Below are 12,157 nucleotides of genomic sequence, written 5' to 3'. Positions count from 1 at the left end.
TTGCCTTTCGACAGTTGGATGGGATTTTTTTGCAGCGGGCTTATCTACCTGCAAAAAGTTGGTTTCTGACTGCTGCTTCCGTGACATTGATTGCGGACCCGAGTGAAATAAAACCCTTGACAACTTCAGACTTTTCTCCGTTGATCAAGTTGCTGCTTATGGGAGGGGATCGTTGTGGGGATCATTGCCTTCTCGATGTTGAGGTGGGACCCACACTGAAGGTCATCGTCTGGTCTTCATCAGCGAGTGCTTCTAAGTCCTCCTTGCTTTCAGCAAGCAATGCTGTCCATCTGCATGATGTGAATGGCGTCCGTTGTTCACGGAATCTCCCTCTAACCCTGATGTCTTCTCCAGAGAGTCCAGCTTCTCAGAGGCCTGGACCGTGCAGACTGAGTCCGTCTGGTGAAAGGATGCATCCCCGGTACACACCCTCCCTGATGCAAGCCATGTAGTAGCCCTCGTTCTGCTTGAAGAATTGCTTCTTTGTGTGTGTGCTTGTTTTTTAAATCGTTTTATTGGGGGCTCTTACCACTATCCATACATAGATACATTGTGTCAAGCACATCTGTACATATGTTGCCATCATCATTTTCAAGACGTTTTCTTTCTACTTGAACGCTTGGTCTCAGCTCACTTTTCCCCCTCCCTCTCCCATCCTCCTTCGAGGAATTGCTTCTTGATCTACCTACAGGTTGAAGAGTGCCCTTGAATGTCCTGGAATTTTCCTCTGTTTTGTAGCGTCGACTATAGCATGTTAGGGTCCTAATAGTCAAATGCCTTTGTACAGTCCAGAAAACACACGAAACATCTTTTTAGTATTCTCTGCTTCCAGTCAAAATCCATCTGACATCCACAGTGGAACCCTTTATTCCACACATGCTCTTCTGAACCCACATGAGTTTCTGGAATATCCCTGTCCATGTGCGGCTGCAACTGGTTTTCCATTCTCTTCAGCAAAATTTGCTGGCATGTGAGATTGATGATATTGTTCAGTCATTTCCACATTCCGGCGGGTCACCTATCTTTAGAATGGATCTCTTCCGGTCAGTTGGCCAGGTAGCTGTCTTCCAAATGTCTTGGCATAAATGAGTGGGCCCCTTCCAGCCCCACATCTTTTGGCTAAAACATTCCAATTTGCGGTCTGTCTTTCTGGAGACTCGCCAAAGCCTTCAGCGGAGACTTTTCCCTTTTGCCGTAGGTCCGTGATCCTTTGCTACCTCCTGGAAAGGATGCACATCGCCCGGCTCTTTTGGGCACCATGCTCTGTGAAGTCCTTTTATTTTCTTTCTTAAAAAAATTATTCATTCGCTTATGTTAGCACAAACACATTCATCTATTAATCAAAGGGATGCTCCTAATCAAGTCAACACTTTGAAACAGTCACACGTAAAATGTGTGGTAGAAGAAATGGAATACAATAACTAAGGAAAAACCAGCACTATGGAGATTTGCTCACTGAACCGAGCTTATCCACGCTCACAGCTCATTCCTGCCCAAATGCGGATCGCACTCTTATTCTACTTCTTCATAGGTCCAAGTACAGGTGACATTGTTCGGAACACACCCCGTTTCCCATCGCCCGGGGTTCTTGTACGAGCCTGCATTCTTCTGATGCTCCCTGTGCGGCTCAATAGTTTGCTCGAGTTGCTGCCGCTGCTGTCAGGTGCCTTCGTGTCGGCTCGGCTGCACCGTGACACTGCGAACAACACAATGAAGCACGGCCTGGTTCCGCGCGTCCTCCTGATGGGGTGCGAGCCCACTGCGGGGTCACTGCCAAACCTCTCGTGGACGGGCTTCCTCTTTGCAGCCACCATTAAAACGCTCTGCTATTGCCGTGGGACGCTCGGGCGTTTCCTACGTTCGTTCAGCCTGGGAGAGACTTCCGTGTGGGTTTCTGGCTCTGGATCTCTGCACACGTCCTCATCGTGCGTGTCTTCGCCAGCTGCCCTTCGGCGTCTCCTGGTCGCCTCTTTGACTTCATCAGTTCTTCTATTTGCTTTAGCGACTTTACACTCAGTTCCAGATGCTCTTCTGACGTCCGTGTTGGCCTTTTCTCTCTTGCCTGTCTTTTTAAGGACCTTTGATAGTCTTGGTAGACGATGTCCTTGACGTCCTCCCACAAGTCAGCTCGCCAGTCAGCCTATTCCTGAAAGGGTATCTAAGCTCAGGTGAGATCCACCCACGGTCCCACTTTGGCCCTCTTGGGGCTTGTTTTCATTTTGTTCAGTTTCAACTTGAACTTCCACATGACTAACTGATGGTACAAGTGATGATAATGAGTCTTTCTCCATCATCTCTTTGCACAGAAGCATAATTATTCTATTCCTATGAATTCCATCCTGGGAGATTCACGTGTACACGCACATGTAGCTGGGGAAAATGACGTGCAACAATAAGCCATCAGCCTTGCAAAATCCTATCATGTGATCTCTAGCCTCGTTTCCATCACCAGGCCTCGTTTCCAACTACCAATCCCTGTCCACTTCCAACATTTGCATCCAATTGCCAGCAACTGTTGTGGCATCTTGATTACATGGCTGATCAATTTCAGATGGAGGAGTCAATAAAAATCTTTGTCTATGTATGTGTATATATATGTATGCGTATACTATGTAGATGTATGTGTATGTGTACATGTATATTCCAGGTGCTGTCTAGTCGACTCTAGCCCATGTGTGTCAGAGCAGAGTGGGGTCCCAATCCCTGTCCACTTCCAACATTTGCATCCAATCGCCAGCAACTGTTGCGGCATCTTGATTACATGGCTGATCAATTTCAGATGTACAGTGGTTGGTTTTATGTTTTCTTCCGAGGTTCCTCTGGGTCGACTTAAACCTCCAACCTTCAGGTTAACAGCCAAGCACATTAACCATCTGTACCACCCAGGGACTCCACCCCACCATATATGTATACACACATATGCAACGTCTCTTGTTCCTGTCTCTCCCAGAATAGGAGCTCTCACATGGAGGCGGGGTGTATTGTGTTCATTGCTGTCTCTCACCCCCCTGGCATAGTCTCAGGGCTGTAGCACTCCTGTCAGAGGCAGGCTCTCCAGAATGTTAAATGAGTTAAACAGCATCCTCTGTGAGAGATCCTGAAAGTATCGGAACCAGCCAGGCACACAGTAGGTCCTCAGTAAATCGTAAGTAGGCCAGGCTGAGAACCACAGAGCCTTGGGCTCGAGAGGACCTAGCAGGTCATCCAGCCAGAGCCCCCGCCTGATGCGGGGTCACCTGTGTAACTTCATGCTGAGCAGCCTCTGAGCTGTGCTGAGCACACATCCAGGGACGGGAACTCACAGCTCACCGCATCTTAGGGCAGCTCTCAATTCAGTGGCCTTCCTTCACTTGAAACAACTCATTCTGTCTCTCTGGGTGTTGTCCTCAATAAAGTGGAAAAAAAAACCCAGAGGTCCCCCCATGCCAACGGAGGCTTTCTGAGATAAGAGTCGGCAGACGGGTGGCCTTCTCTCACCTCAGCTCAGCCCACACAGCCCCCCTGCCTAGAATCTGCCTTCCGTGGAGCTTAGGCCACAGCTTCGAGGACCTTCTTCTGGTTCAAGCCACAGTTTAGGCCTCGGTGCCCTCGGAGGGGACACAAACACCCTGCCCCACCCTCCTGCCCCCATGAATAGAAATGCCTTTTGCCTAGTTTCCATCTCACCTTCTGTCACTGCTCATCTGTTCCCCTGGCCCTTAAAGCTGCTGCGAAAGACAATGAATTGCATCCACTTCCCCATAATGTATCGGATCCCAGGCCCCCACCTGTGCGGCTGATCCTGTTTGGGCCTAGGGTTTTCGCTGATGCTAAGGGGTTGGACCAGCACAGAGTAGGTCCTAAAGCTAGCCGCTCCTGAGCAAGAGAAGCACAGCCACAGAAATGAGCAAACACAAGGGAGCTCGTGCCGGTGGAGGTTCCAGGAAGCGAGGAGCACAAGAGGGAAGAGACGTCTTCCCCTAGGGCCAAGAGGGAAAGCGGTCCCCTAGTTAGTGCTCTGAACGCAGACACCACGCTCCTGGTCTTTAGGGCTGGCCCTGTGGCATATAGCTCTGTCACAGCGGTTTGAAGAGACTAAGACACACCTTCAGGTCAGCTCGACCGCGGTGTGCATGCCAGTCCTGCCTCTGACTAGCTGTGTAGTACTTAGCCTCGCTCAGCCTCAGTTTCCCCTTAGGAGTGAAGGGGAAGGTCATGCCTCTCTTGCAGGGCTCTTGTGAGGATTCAAGCTGATAATGAATGGAGGGGGTTAGCCCAATTTCTGGAACATCCCAACCCCCCCCACCAAAACCAAACCTACTGCCATCACGCTGATTCTGATTCATGGAGACCCTGTAGGGCAGAGTGGAACTGCTCCTTAGGGTTTCTCAGTCTGTACATCTTTACAGGCGCAAACAGCTTCGTCTTCCACCCACAGACTGGCTAGTGGGTTCAAACTGCTGACCTTGCAGTGAACAGCCTGGTGCTAACCCACAGCACCCCCTGGGGCAGCACCACCGGCAGGATGTACACGGCACCACCATGAGGATGATGCGTTTGTTAGGCGTGTGCACCACTCCTGCATAGCAGCGCATTCCGCTCTGCAGAGCAGAGCTCCAACTGCCTGGCAAGAGGAAAGGGTGTCCGCCTCTTTCCATAAGCACCTGGGCGGAGCGGCTGGGTGGGCCTCAAATAACCTCTGTGGGCTGGTTTCCCCCATCTATAACATGAGAGTTTAAAAAAAGGCCCTTCCCCATCCCAAAAGAAAAAGGTCTTAACAGAATTTCTAGAGACATCAGATGATGCTTATAATCAATAAAATCAAAATGGTTTAGAATCCCTGCAGTGCTCATGATTTTAAGATTGGTATCTTGGGCTTCTGGGGCCCAGGATCCCGGGGACTGGGCAGTGGTCTCAGGGACAGTGTCCATGGCCCTGTGTGGGCCTGAAGGTGTCCTGGTGGCCCTGAGGGGTCATTATTGGGCTTCTGGCAAATCGGCAGTTCAAACTCATCGCTTGCTCCTCAGGAGAAAGAGAAGGCTGCCTGCTCCCCCAGAGAGTTAGAGCTTCATACACCCCACAAAGCAGTTCTCTTCCGTCCTGTAGGTTGCTAACAGTCCGGATGGACTTGTGAGATGGGACTGGGCTGACAGACCTCCAGGAGGCCAGGCACATCCCTGCTCTGATGGGCAAGCGGCCCTTGTGCCCTGTCCATCAATCACTGGGGAGGGACAGGTGCAGCTGGTCTGGCAGGCTGTGGTGCAGACAAAAGACTCCCTTTCAGCCCAGTGGTCACGGAGGGACGGTGTGGAGGGGGGACACCGGCTTCTCTCACAAGTCAGCCCTTGTGCATGGGGCCAGGCAGGCTGGGCTCCAAGGCAGGTGGCTGAGCTCCGAGGTAGGTGCACTGAACTTGGGAGTCAGGATGCGTGTGTTCCAACCGCATGCTGCCGTCGTCCCCATGAGACCTTGGGCGGGTCTTCCTATGCCTCAGTTTCCTTATCCATAAAATGAGGAAAGTAACTAGATTCCTGTGGGGCCCCTGTGGTTCCAGGTGGGTCCTGGGTTTGATTCCCAACCGTCACTCATCGTCAGTGGAAGTTTGAGAGTGGCTGTGGCAGCTGAACAGGTTTCAGTGGAGCTTCCAGACTCAGAAAGACTAGGAAGAAAGGTCTGGCAATGCACTTCTGACCAGTCAGCCGGTGAAAGCCCTCTGGATGACAGCGGTTCAACCTACCATCGATCCTGGGATGGCATGGGGCCAGCGTTTCCTTCCATGATGCATGGAGCTGGCCTGAGGCTGGTGTGGTGGCAGCCAATACCACCAACCCTTCCAGATAGCAGTGTCTGTGGCATCTACAGAGTCCCAAGGGAGCCTTGAAAAGCAACACTCCCCCAGTCTCACTCCTTGTCCTACTTTTCCCAGAAAGCAGATGATCTGGCTCAAACAGTATCCTATGGATTTGTAAAGGGGTGTTAAGCAGGACATCCTAAGACCTGTTAACTCCTGGCACCACTACCACTCAGCTTGCTTTCCAGCTCAATGCCAACTAATGACAAAGGCCAAGCAGGTAGCATACATGAGTAACGTGGTAGGGCGTGGAGGAGCAGAAGAGAAAAGGGGGGTCCTGGGCGTGCCTGCTCTGTCTTCAGAGCGGTGCACTCAGGCCCAGCTGTCTGCTTCTATGCTGACATGGGCTGATGGCATGGTCCATTTTTCAAGAGAAGCCAGAAATCTAGAACGTGGTATAAAATCTCCGGATTTTGAAGTGTGAATCATACTTCTTAAAATACTGGGCAGACCAAACAAAACACACATCTGTGGGCCAGGCCCTGCCCCCGGGTGTCAGTGTGGGCCCTCGGCCGCCGTCTCTTTCAAACAGATCACTTCAGCAAAGTGGAGGCGGAGAAGATGGGGTGGCATCCTACACAAAAGGGTGTGGGTTCAAAACCGAGGCTCGGTCAGTGTTGGCGGACAGTGGTGAGCACAGCTGCCCTCCAACACCGAGGCTCAGACCCGGGGTGCTGGAGGAAGGGCCAGAAAGCCCTCTCTCCTCAGCTCAGAGGGCACTGCCAAGCCTGTTGCCATAGAGTCGGGGTTGGCTCACAGCCACCCCGCGTGCATCCGAGTAGAACTGCTCCACAGGATTTTCAGTGCTTTCCCAGCTATTGGCTGCCAATTTGCAAGATCAGTGGTTCAAATCTACCAGCTGCTCTGCAGGAGAAATATGAGGCTGTCTGCTCCAGTACAGATTCACTGTCATTACAACCCCAGAGAGGCCTGCTATGAGTCAGAAATGACTCGATGGCAGCGATTTTTTGGATTAGATGTTGGGTTTGCCTAGAATCTGCTTGGGGTCGATGTACACAAGTCCAAATGCAGGCCTACCAAGCCCAAAGGCAAGAACCTCAGACCTAGGTGGGAAATCTCACAAAAGGCGAAGCTAAAGAGAAACGACTTTTGGTATCTTAAAGGTTAGAGGGGAGGCAGGTCACATCCTCAAACTAGAGGACAAGACAAGGATTCAACCAGGGAGACTTTGGGCGTGCAGAACGGACCACAGAAAGGACGAGGAGGTCCTGGGTCCCTGCCGCACTCACCGGTGGAAACTGTCCACCATCTTCAGGTGCACCCGCAGGTCCTTCTTGGTGAGGTGGTCCAGCATGCGAGCGTCTACCAGGCATTCCATGAAGTAGCTGCGGTACTGCGGGAGCCCCAGGCTCGGCAGCCACTCATTGCCGATCCACTCGTGGTTCATGTCCCCATAGGCCAGGGTCTGAGGGAGCAAGATGGGCAAGGTGGTGGGCCAGATTGGTGGCACCAGCAGCTTGTAGTGGACCCATCTGGTTGGGGTTACCATGAATCCATTCCCCACATGTGAGGAATCAAAGGGCAGCTCACTAGAATTTCTGCTTATTCCCACTCAGAGCCTGGGAGAGGTGGGAAATGGGGAGTTGAAACGGAACACTTTCCAGTCTTAAAATGACAAAATCCAACACACGGATGATTTCCCAAATGAATGAATGAGGAGAAGCAATTACCAGGGCCTTGAAAGATCTTTCTCTTCATCTTGGGCGGGGGTTTGAGGGGGTGGAATTAAACATCTAAATGAGATGCTGGGTTGGGGTTGGGTCATCTTAGGGTAAACAGGCCTAGGACCCCCAAAGACCAGTAAGGAGATTGCTTCTGGGCAGCAGGGAGCATGGACTCCTCCTGCAGACTCTGGAATGCATGCGTGCTACCCAACTGCAGACTTGCCTCCCGATTCTAGGGGTCTGCCTGGGCTGTGTGCTAGTGGGCATGGGGAGAGGTGGAGGGAAGCCAGTGTGGCTCTGAGAAATGGCTAGCCTCACACAGGCCACAGGAACCTTAGTTAAATGTTGGCTGCAGGGGTCAAAATAACGGGTTGCCCCTAAACAGGCAGGCACTCGAGTTGGCTATGCCGGGTCATCTACGGCGAGAATCCCCCCGTCCTTTGTGCCACTCTGGCCCTGCTCTCAGAGCCCTGCCCTGCCCTGCCCTGCTCAGCAACCTCCTGCCCCTGCCCCACTCTCTTGCCCTCCATTACACCAGACACACTGCTTCTAGACAGAACCCTCTTCTTCCATTGTCTTGTAAGGTGAAGCTGTTAGTACGTACAAAACATATACATAAGCTATGAGACTCCATGGGAATCACCATGGTGGGGGCGGGGGCGGTGCGGAGGGGGATGCAGAAGAACATTCCAAACGCTCAGACTCCAGACGTCTGGAGCCTCGGGGGGCCAGAGAAACCCTGGGGGTAATCTTTCCATCTGAAACCCAAAATATCCCCCACCCCCACCCCAGGTCTTCTTAACACCAAAGCGTAGCTTGGCTTAACTAGTAAAAAGGGCCTGCCCTGACCACTGGGCTTTTTTGAAGAACGACCCCCATGGGAGCCAGTGGACAACAGTGACTGAGAGCTTAGGAGCAGACTGCGGGGAGAAGAACCCCTAGCCCTCTGGGTTCCACACCTGCCACTCTGAGAAAACAGTCAGCAGTGAAGGGGGATGCAGGAGAGGGAGGGCTCATCAGGAGTAGGAACCTGAGCCCTGCGCTCTTACTGTGAAGGGGCAGGTAAATCCACCTCTCTGGGGCAAGGACCCATCCAGAGAAGACGGCCCTGAACTTGTAACAGCTAGTTCCAGTGAAGGGGAGAGGCTTACCTGAGCCCAGCTGCCCTCCTCGCTGTCCTAGCAGCAGGAACACGTGCAGCGTGTCAGGGGAAACAAGCAAGGTCAAGACACCTAGCAGGCCCCCAGCCCGGACCCCGCCAGACACAAGCAGTAGCAGCAGCACAGTACTGGGCAGGTGACCAGAGGAAGTTTGTTGGGACAAGAAATTTAAAGGAGTGCCCATTCCTATGTCAACATTGGAAACAGTCAAATTAAGTTGTCGGCCCAAGCAGATGCAATTTCAATTAATAAAGTGAGATGGTTTTCCCCTTTGTAAATGAGGAGATTGATGATAATTCTGCTAGAACAGTGGTTCTCAACCTGTGGGTCGTGACCCCTTCGGAGGTCAAAGGACCCTTTCACAGGGGTGGCCTGATTCATAACAGTAGTAAAATGATAGTGATGAAGTAGCAACAAAAATAATTTTATGGTTGGGGTGTCCCCACCCCATGAGGAACTGTATGAAAGGGCCACGGTGTTAGGAAGGTTGAGAACTGCTGTTCTAGAAAGTGTCAAGGAAGACGGACACGGTCATGCCCTGCTAGAGAAAATACCGAGGGCCACACTTAGCCCCGTGTGTCACAATCCTTCAGGCTGCTTACACCCAATGACACGGCGCTTCCGGTATGGGGATCTCCCCATAGATGAGTTCTCACCATGTCAAAAGCGAGTGGGAGAGAGGAAGGGAAGGAGACCAGAAGGCAGCTGCATCCGCCCATGCGTGCAGTGAGAGTGGAGTGAGCGTGTGCGGCAAAGACACGTGTCCAAACACTCTCTGCCCGGGGAGGAGGCTGGCAGGGCACCAGGCTCCCAACTCCTTCTGTTCCTCCCCCAAGGACCAAGCACAAGGCAGGGACTCCGGCTTTCCACAGTCAGGGCACGGCCCTCCCAAGCCCAGCCCCGCTCCACTGCAGGGACCAGAGGCCAAGGATGAGGCCTCTCCGCACACAAATGATCCCCAGTCTCACCACTCCCCCTACAGACCCCCTACCCCGAGAATAGAAGTCCAGGAATACAGCAGGGGCCCTCCTATCGCACCACATCACCCACAGTCCCCTTGCCTTCCCACAACTGCCCTTGGCTCTCCAGGGAGCCACCCGCCATGAGCTAGACTCACTGTTTTGGTGGATGTGGCTAGAGTTTCCATCTCTTCATGCGTGACCCAGACATTTCCAGAAGACTAGAAGCAGAAGAGACATCCAGCTAGGCCTGAGACTCCACCAGGCTGGGGCCCCAAGAACAAGGACAAAGCTCCCTTCCGCTGGAGCCTCCCAAAGGCGTAGCCCAAGCTCTGCACATTTGGCAGCAGGGGCCACGGTTCTTAAATGGAAGCGTCCACCCCCACCCGCGCTCATTCGGCACTGCCTGCTACTTAGAAGGTGCTTCCTGAATAAAGGGTGCTGGCCTGCGAATGGGCCACAATGAAAGGGGCAGTGGGAGAGTACCCTCCTCTCTCAGCTCCCCACCCCTCCACAGTCAGGACCCCAGGAGCCCCATGCTGGAAACCCTGCCCAGGGTAGAGAAGAGGGAGCAGAGGCCAGGGGAGCCGGACTGCTGGGGTCCTCCTAGAAACCAGGTGGAGTCCTTGGTATGGCCGCTGGAAGGTCGTGCCCACACCATTCGGGAGCCTCAGAAAGCGTCCTGGGCAGGGTGGGGCCACTCACGGTCCTGGAGGTGGGTGGGGCTGAGGGGCTGGTCAGTGACACCATCTCCTGGATGGCCAGCCGGAGCTTGAGCCGGTGCAGGGCGTTGCTGATGCCGATCTCGCGCTGGATCTCTGTGTCCGACAGCGCGGACATGATGGCGCCGCTCTTGACATTGGCCCGGCAGGCCGCTACGTACCAGGCGGGCATCCCCACCCAGAGCTGCGGGCACAGGGCACAAGGGGACATTCAGGACCTGCCCAAGATCTGAGCCCCGGGGCCATGAGTCGGCAGAACCAAGGGGGAAGGGCAGGGCCTGGTCCATGGTCTCAGGGCAGCAAATGCAGAGAGCAGGGGAACTTCAAGCTATATTGGAGACCACTACCCAGTCCCCCGCCTCGGTCTACTTTCCAGATTGACAAAGCAGCAGAAAACTCTATTGACTGACGGCCTGATTGCAGACACAGAAAATCCCACAGACGCAACAAGAAAATCACTGGAACGAATTGAAAGATGCCACCGACTAGCTCTCCCATTTTACAAATGGAAACTCCAAAGCCTGGAAGAGTCGGGGGATGTTCCCAACATCGTAAGGAGAGTCCACCCCTGGAAGACAGCTTGCAGGAAGATTCAAACTGCCCATGAAAGTCTAGCGCCTCCATGATAAGGAGGCCCCTTGGCTGCACTTGCAGTCCCTGGGCCGGGCAGGTAGTTAACAGACCCAGCCGTTCAAATCCTCCCTGGGGAAGCTCGGAAGAAAGGCCAGGTGATCTACTTCTGAGGCTCAGCCAGTAGAAACTCCATGGTGCCCACTTCTCCTCTGACATGCATGGGGTCACCATCAATCAGAATCAACTTGAGACTAACTGGTTCTATGCAAACTTCATTACCCAGAAGGCTTCAGTGAACAGCCTCAACTCAGTCTTCCCAAGTCACTACACACTAGATAGGGTGCAAGTGCCCTTGGCTGGAGAGTTCTAGGGATGCCACCTTCAGCCTGAGTAGTCTCTCTTCCCTCCCACTGTGCCCAAGAAAGGACACACTCTGCCAGGCTTACCTCCAGCCAGGAGACCACAGTTGGCCCATCCCACTGGGCAAAGGGCATTCCTTTTCTGCGGGCATCTTCCAGCAGCTGGTGTCTTACAGGAAAAGGAAAAACCAGCGTTGTTCTCTCCTGGTCACGCTCATTCCTGAAGCCCCCTAGCTATGCCAAGAGCTGGACTCCTGTGGTCCCTGCCCTCCAGGCCTGGGGCTGCCACCTCTGGCCAGGCCTGGAGCAGGGACACCAAGAACTGGGACAGCAGACCCCCAGACACTCTTGGCTCCTATCTGACCTGATACAAAGGACTGGCCATCCCCATTGGCTTTGCCTGAAACTCCGAGGTCCCAGCCCCCCCGCACAGCCCCCCTTTTCTACTTCCCTGAGGGGTGCCCTGAGAACTGCCTCCCAGCCCTGTGTTCCCACAGGGACCAGTTGGATAGGATCCGGCGGGGCTCTGGCTCCCTGCACTCAGTTCCTGAGTCGGGAGAGGGCTGGCCTTCATTGACAGACCCTGCCTTGTGGCTGTGGCCCTTACTTCTTCTTCAATCGCCGGTCCTTCTCGGCCTGGGTCCCCAGCTTGGCAGGCACCATGGTCTCCTGCAGATTGAGCTCAGGGTCCGTGAGGAGAACTAGAGTGGCAGAGATGGGTGTTGGCAGCCAGGCCCTCTGCTTCTCCTCCCTTGGCAGCAAGAGGGTGTCTGGGCAAGGAGCCATTGTTCCTGGGGCCTCCACTCAATGTCCCTGCATCCAGTCAGCCCCAGAGTGGCATCTCGTGGGCTATCGCCAGCCCAGGTGTC

At 53.6% G+C, this 12,157-nt stretch overlaps 1 protein-coding gene across 1 annotated transcript in view; it reads right to left on the bottom strand.

The window, feature by feature from the left end:
* The window catches only part of PPFIA4 (PPFI scaffold protein A4), a 47,169-nt gene that overhangs the window by 11,639 nt on the left and 23,373 nt on the right, over nt 1-12,157 (bottom strand). The window contains exons 19-23 of the mRNA XM_075529068.1: nt 11,896-11,989; nt 11,376-11,457; nt 10,340-10,540; nt 9,793-9,855; nt 7,081-7,256 (exon numbers count right to left, since the gene is read on the bottom strand). Coding sequence (XP_075385183.1) covers nt 7,081-7,256; nt 9,793-9,855; nt 10,340-10,540; nt 11,376-11,457; nt 11,896-11,989 — 616 coding nt within the window. The remainder of the gene's footprint in view (nt 1-7,080; nt 7,257-9,792; nt 9,856-10,339; nt 10,541-11,375; nt 11,458-11,895; nt 11,990-12,157) is intronic.

Source organism: Tenrec ecaudatus, chromosome 1, assembly GCF_050624435.1.
Source record: "Tenrec ecaudatus isolate mTenEca1 chromosome 1, mTenEca1.hap1, whole genome shotgun sequence".
Classification (NCBI taxonomy): Eukaryota; Metazoa; Chordata; class Mammalia; order Afrosoricida; family Tenrecidae; genus Tenrec; species Tenrec ecaudatus.
This window is presented reverse-complemented; position numbering and strand designations above follow the sequence as displayed.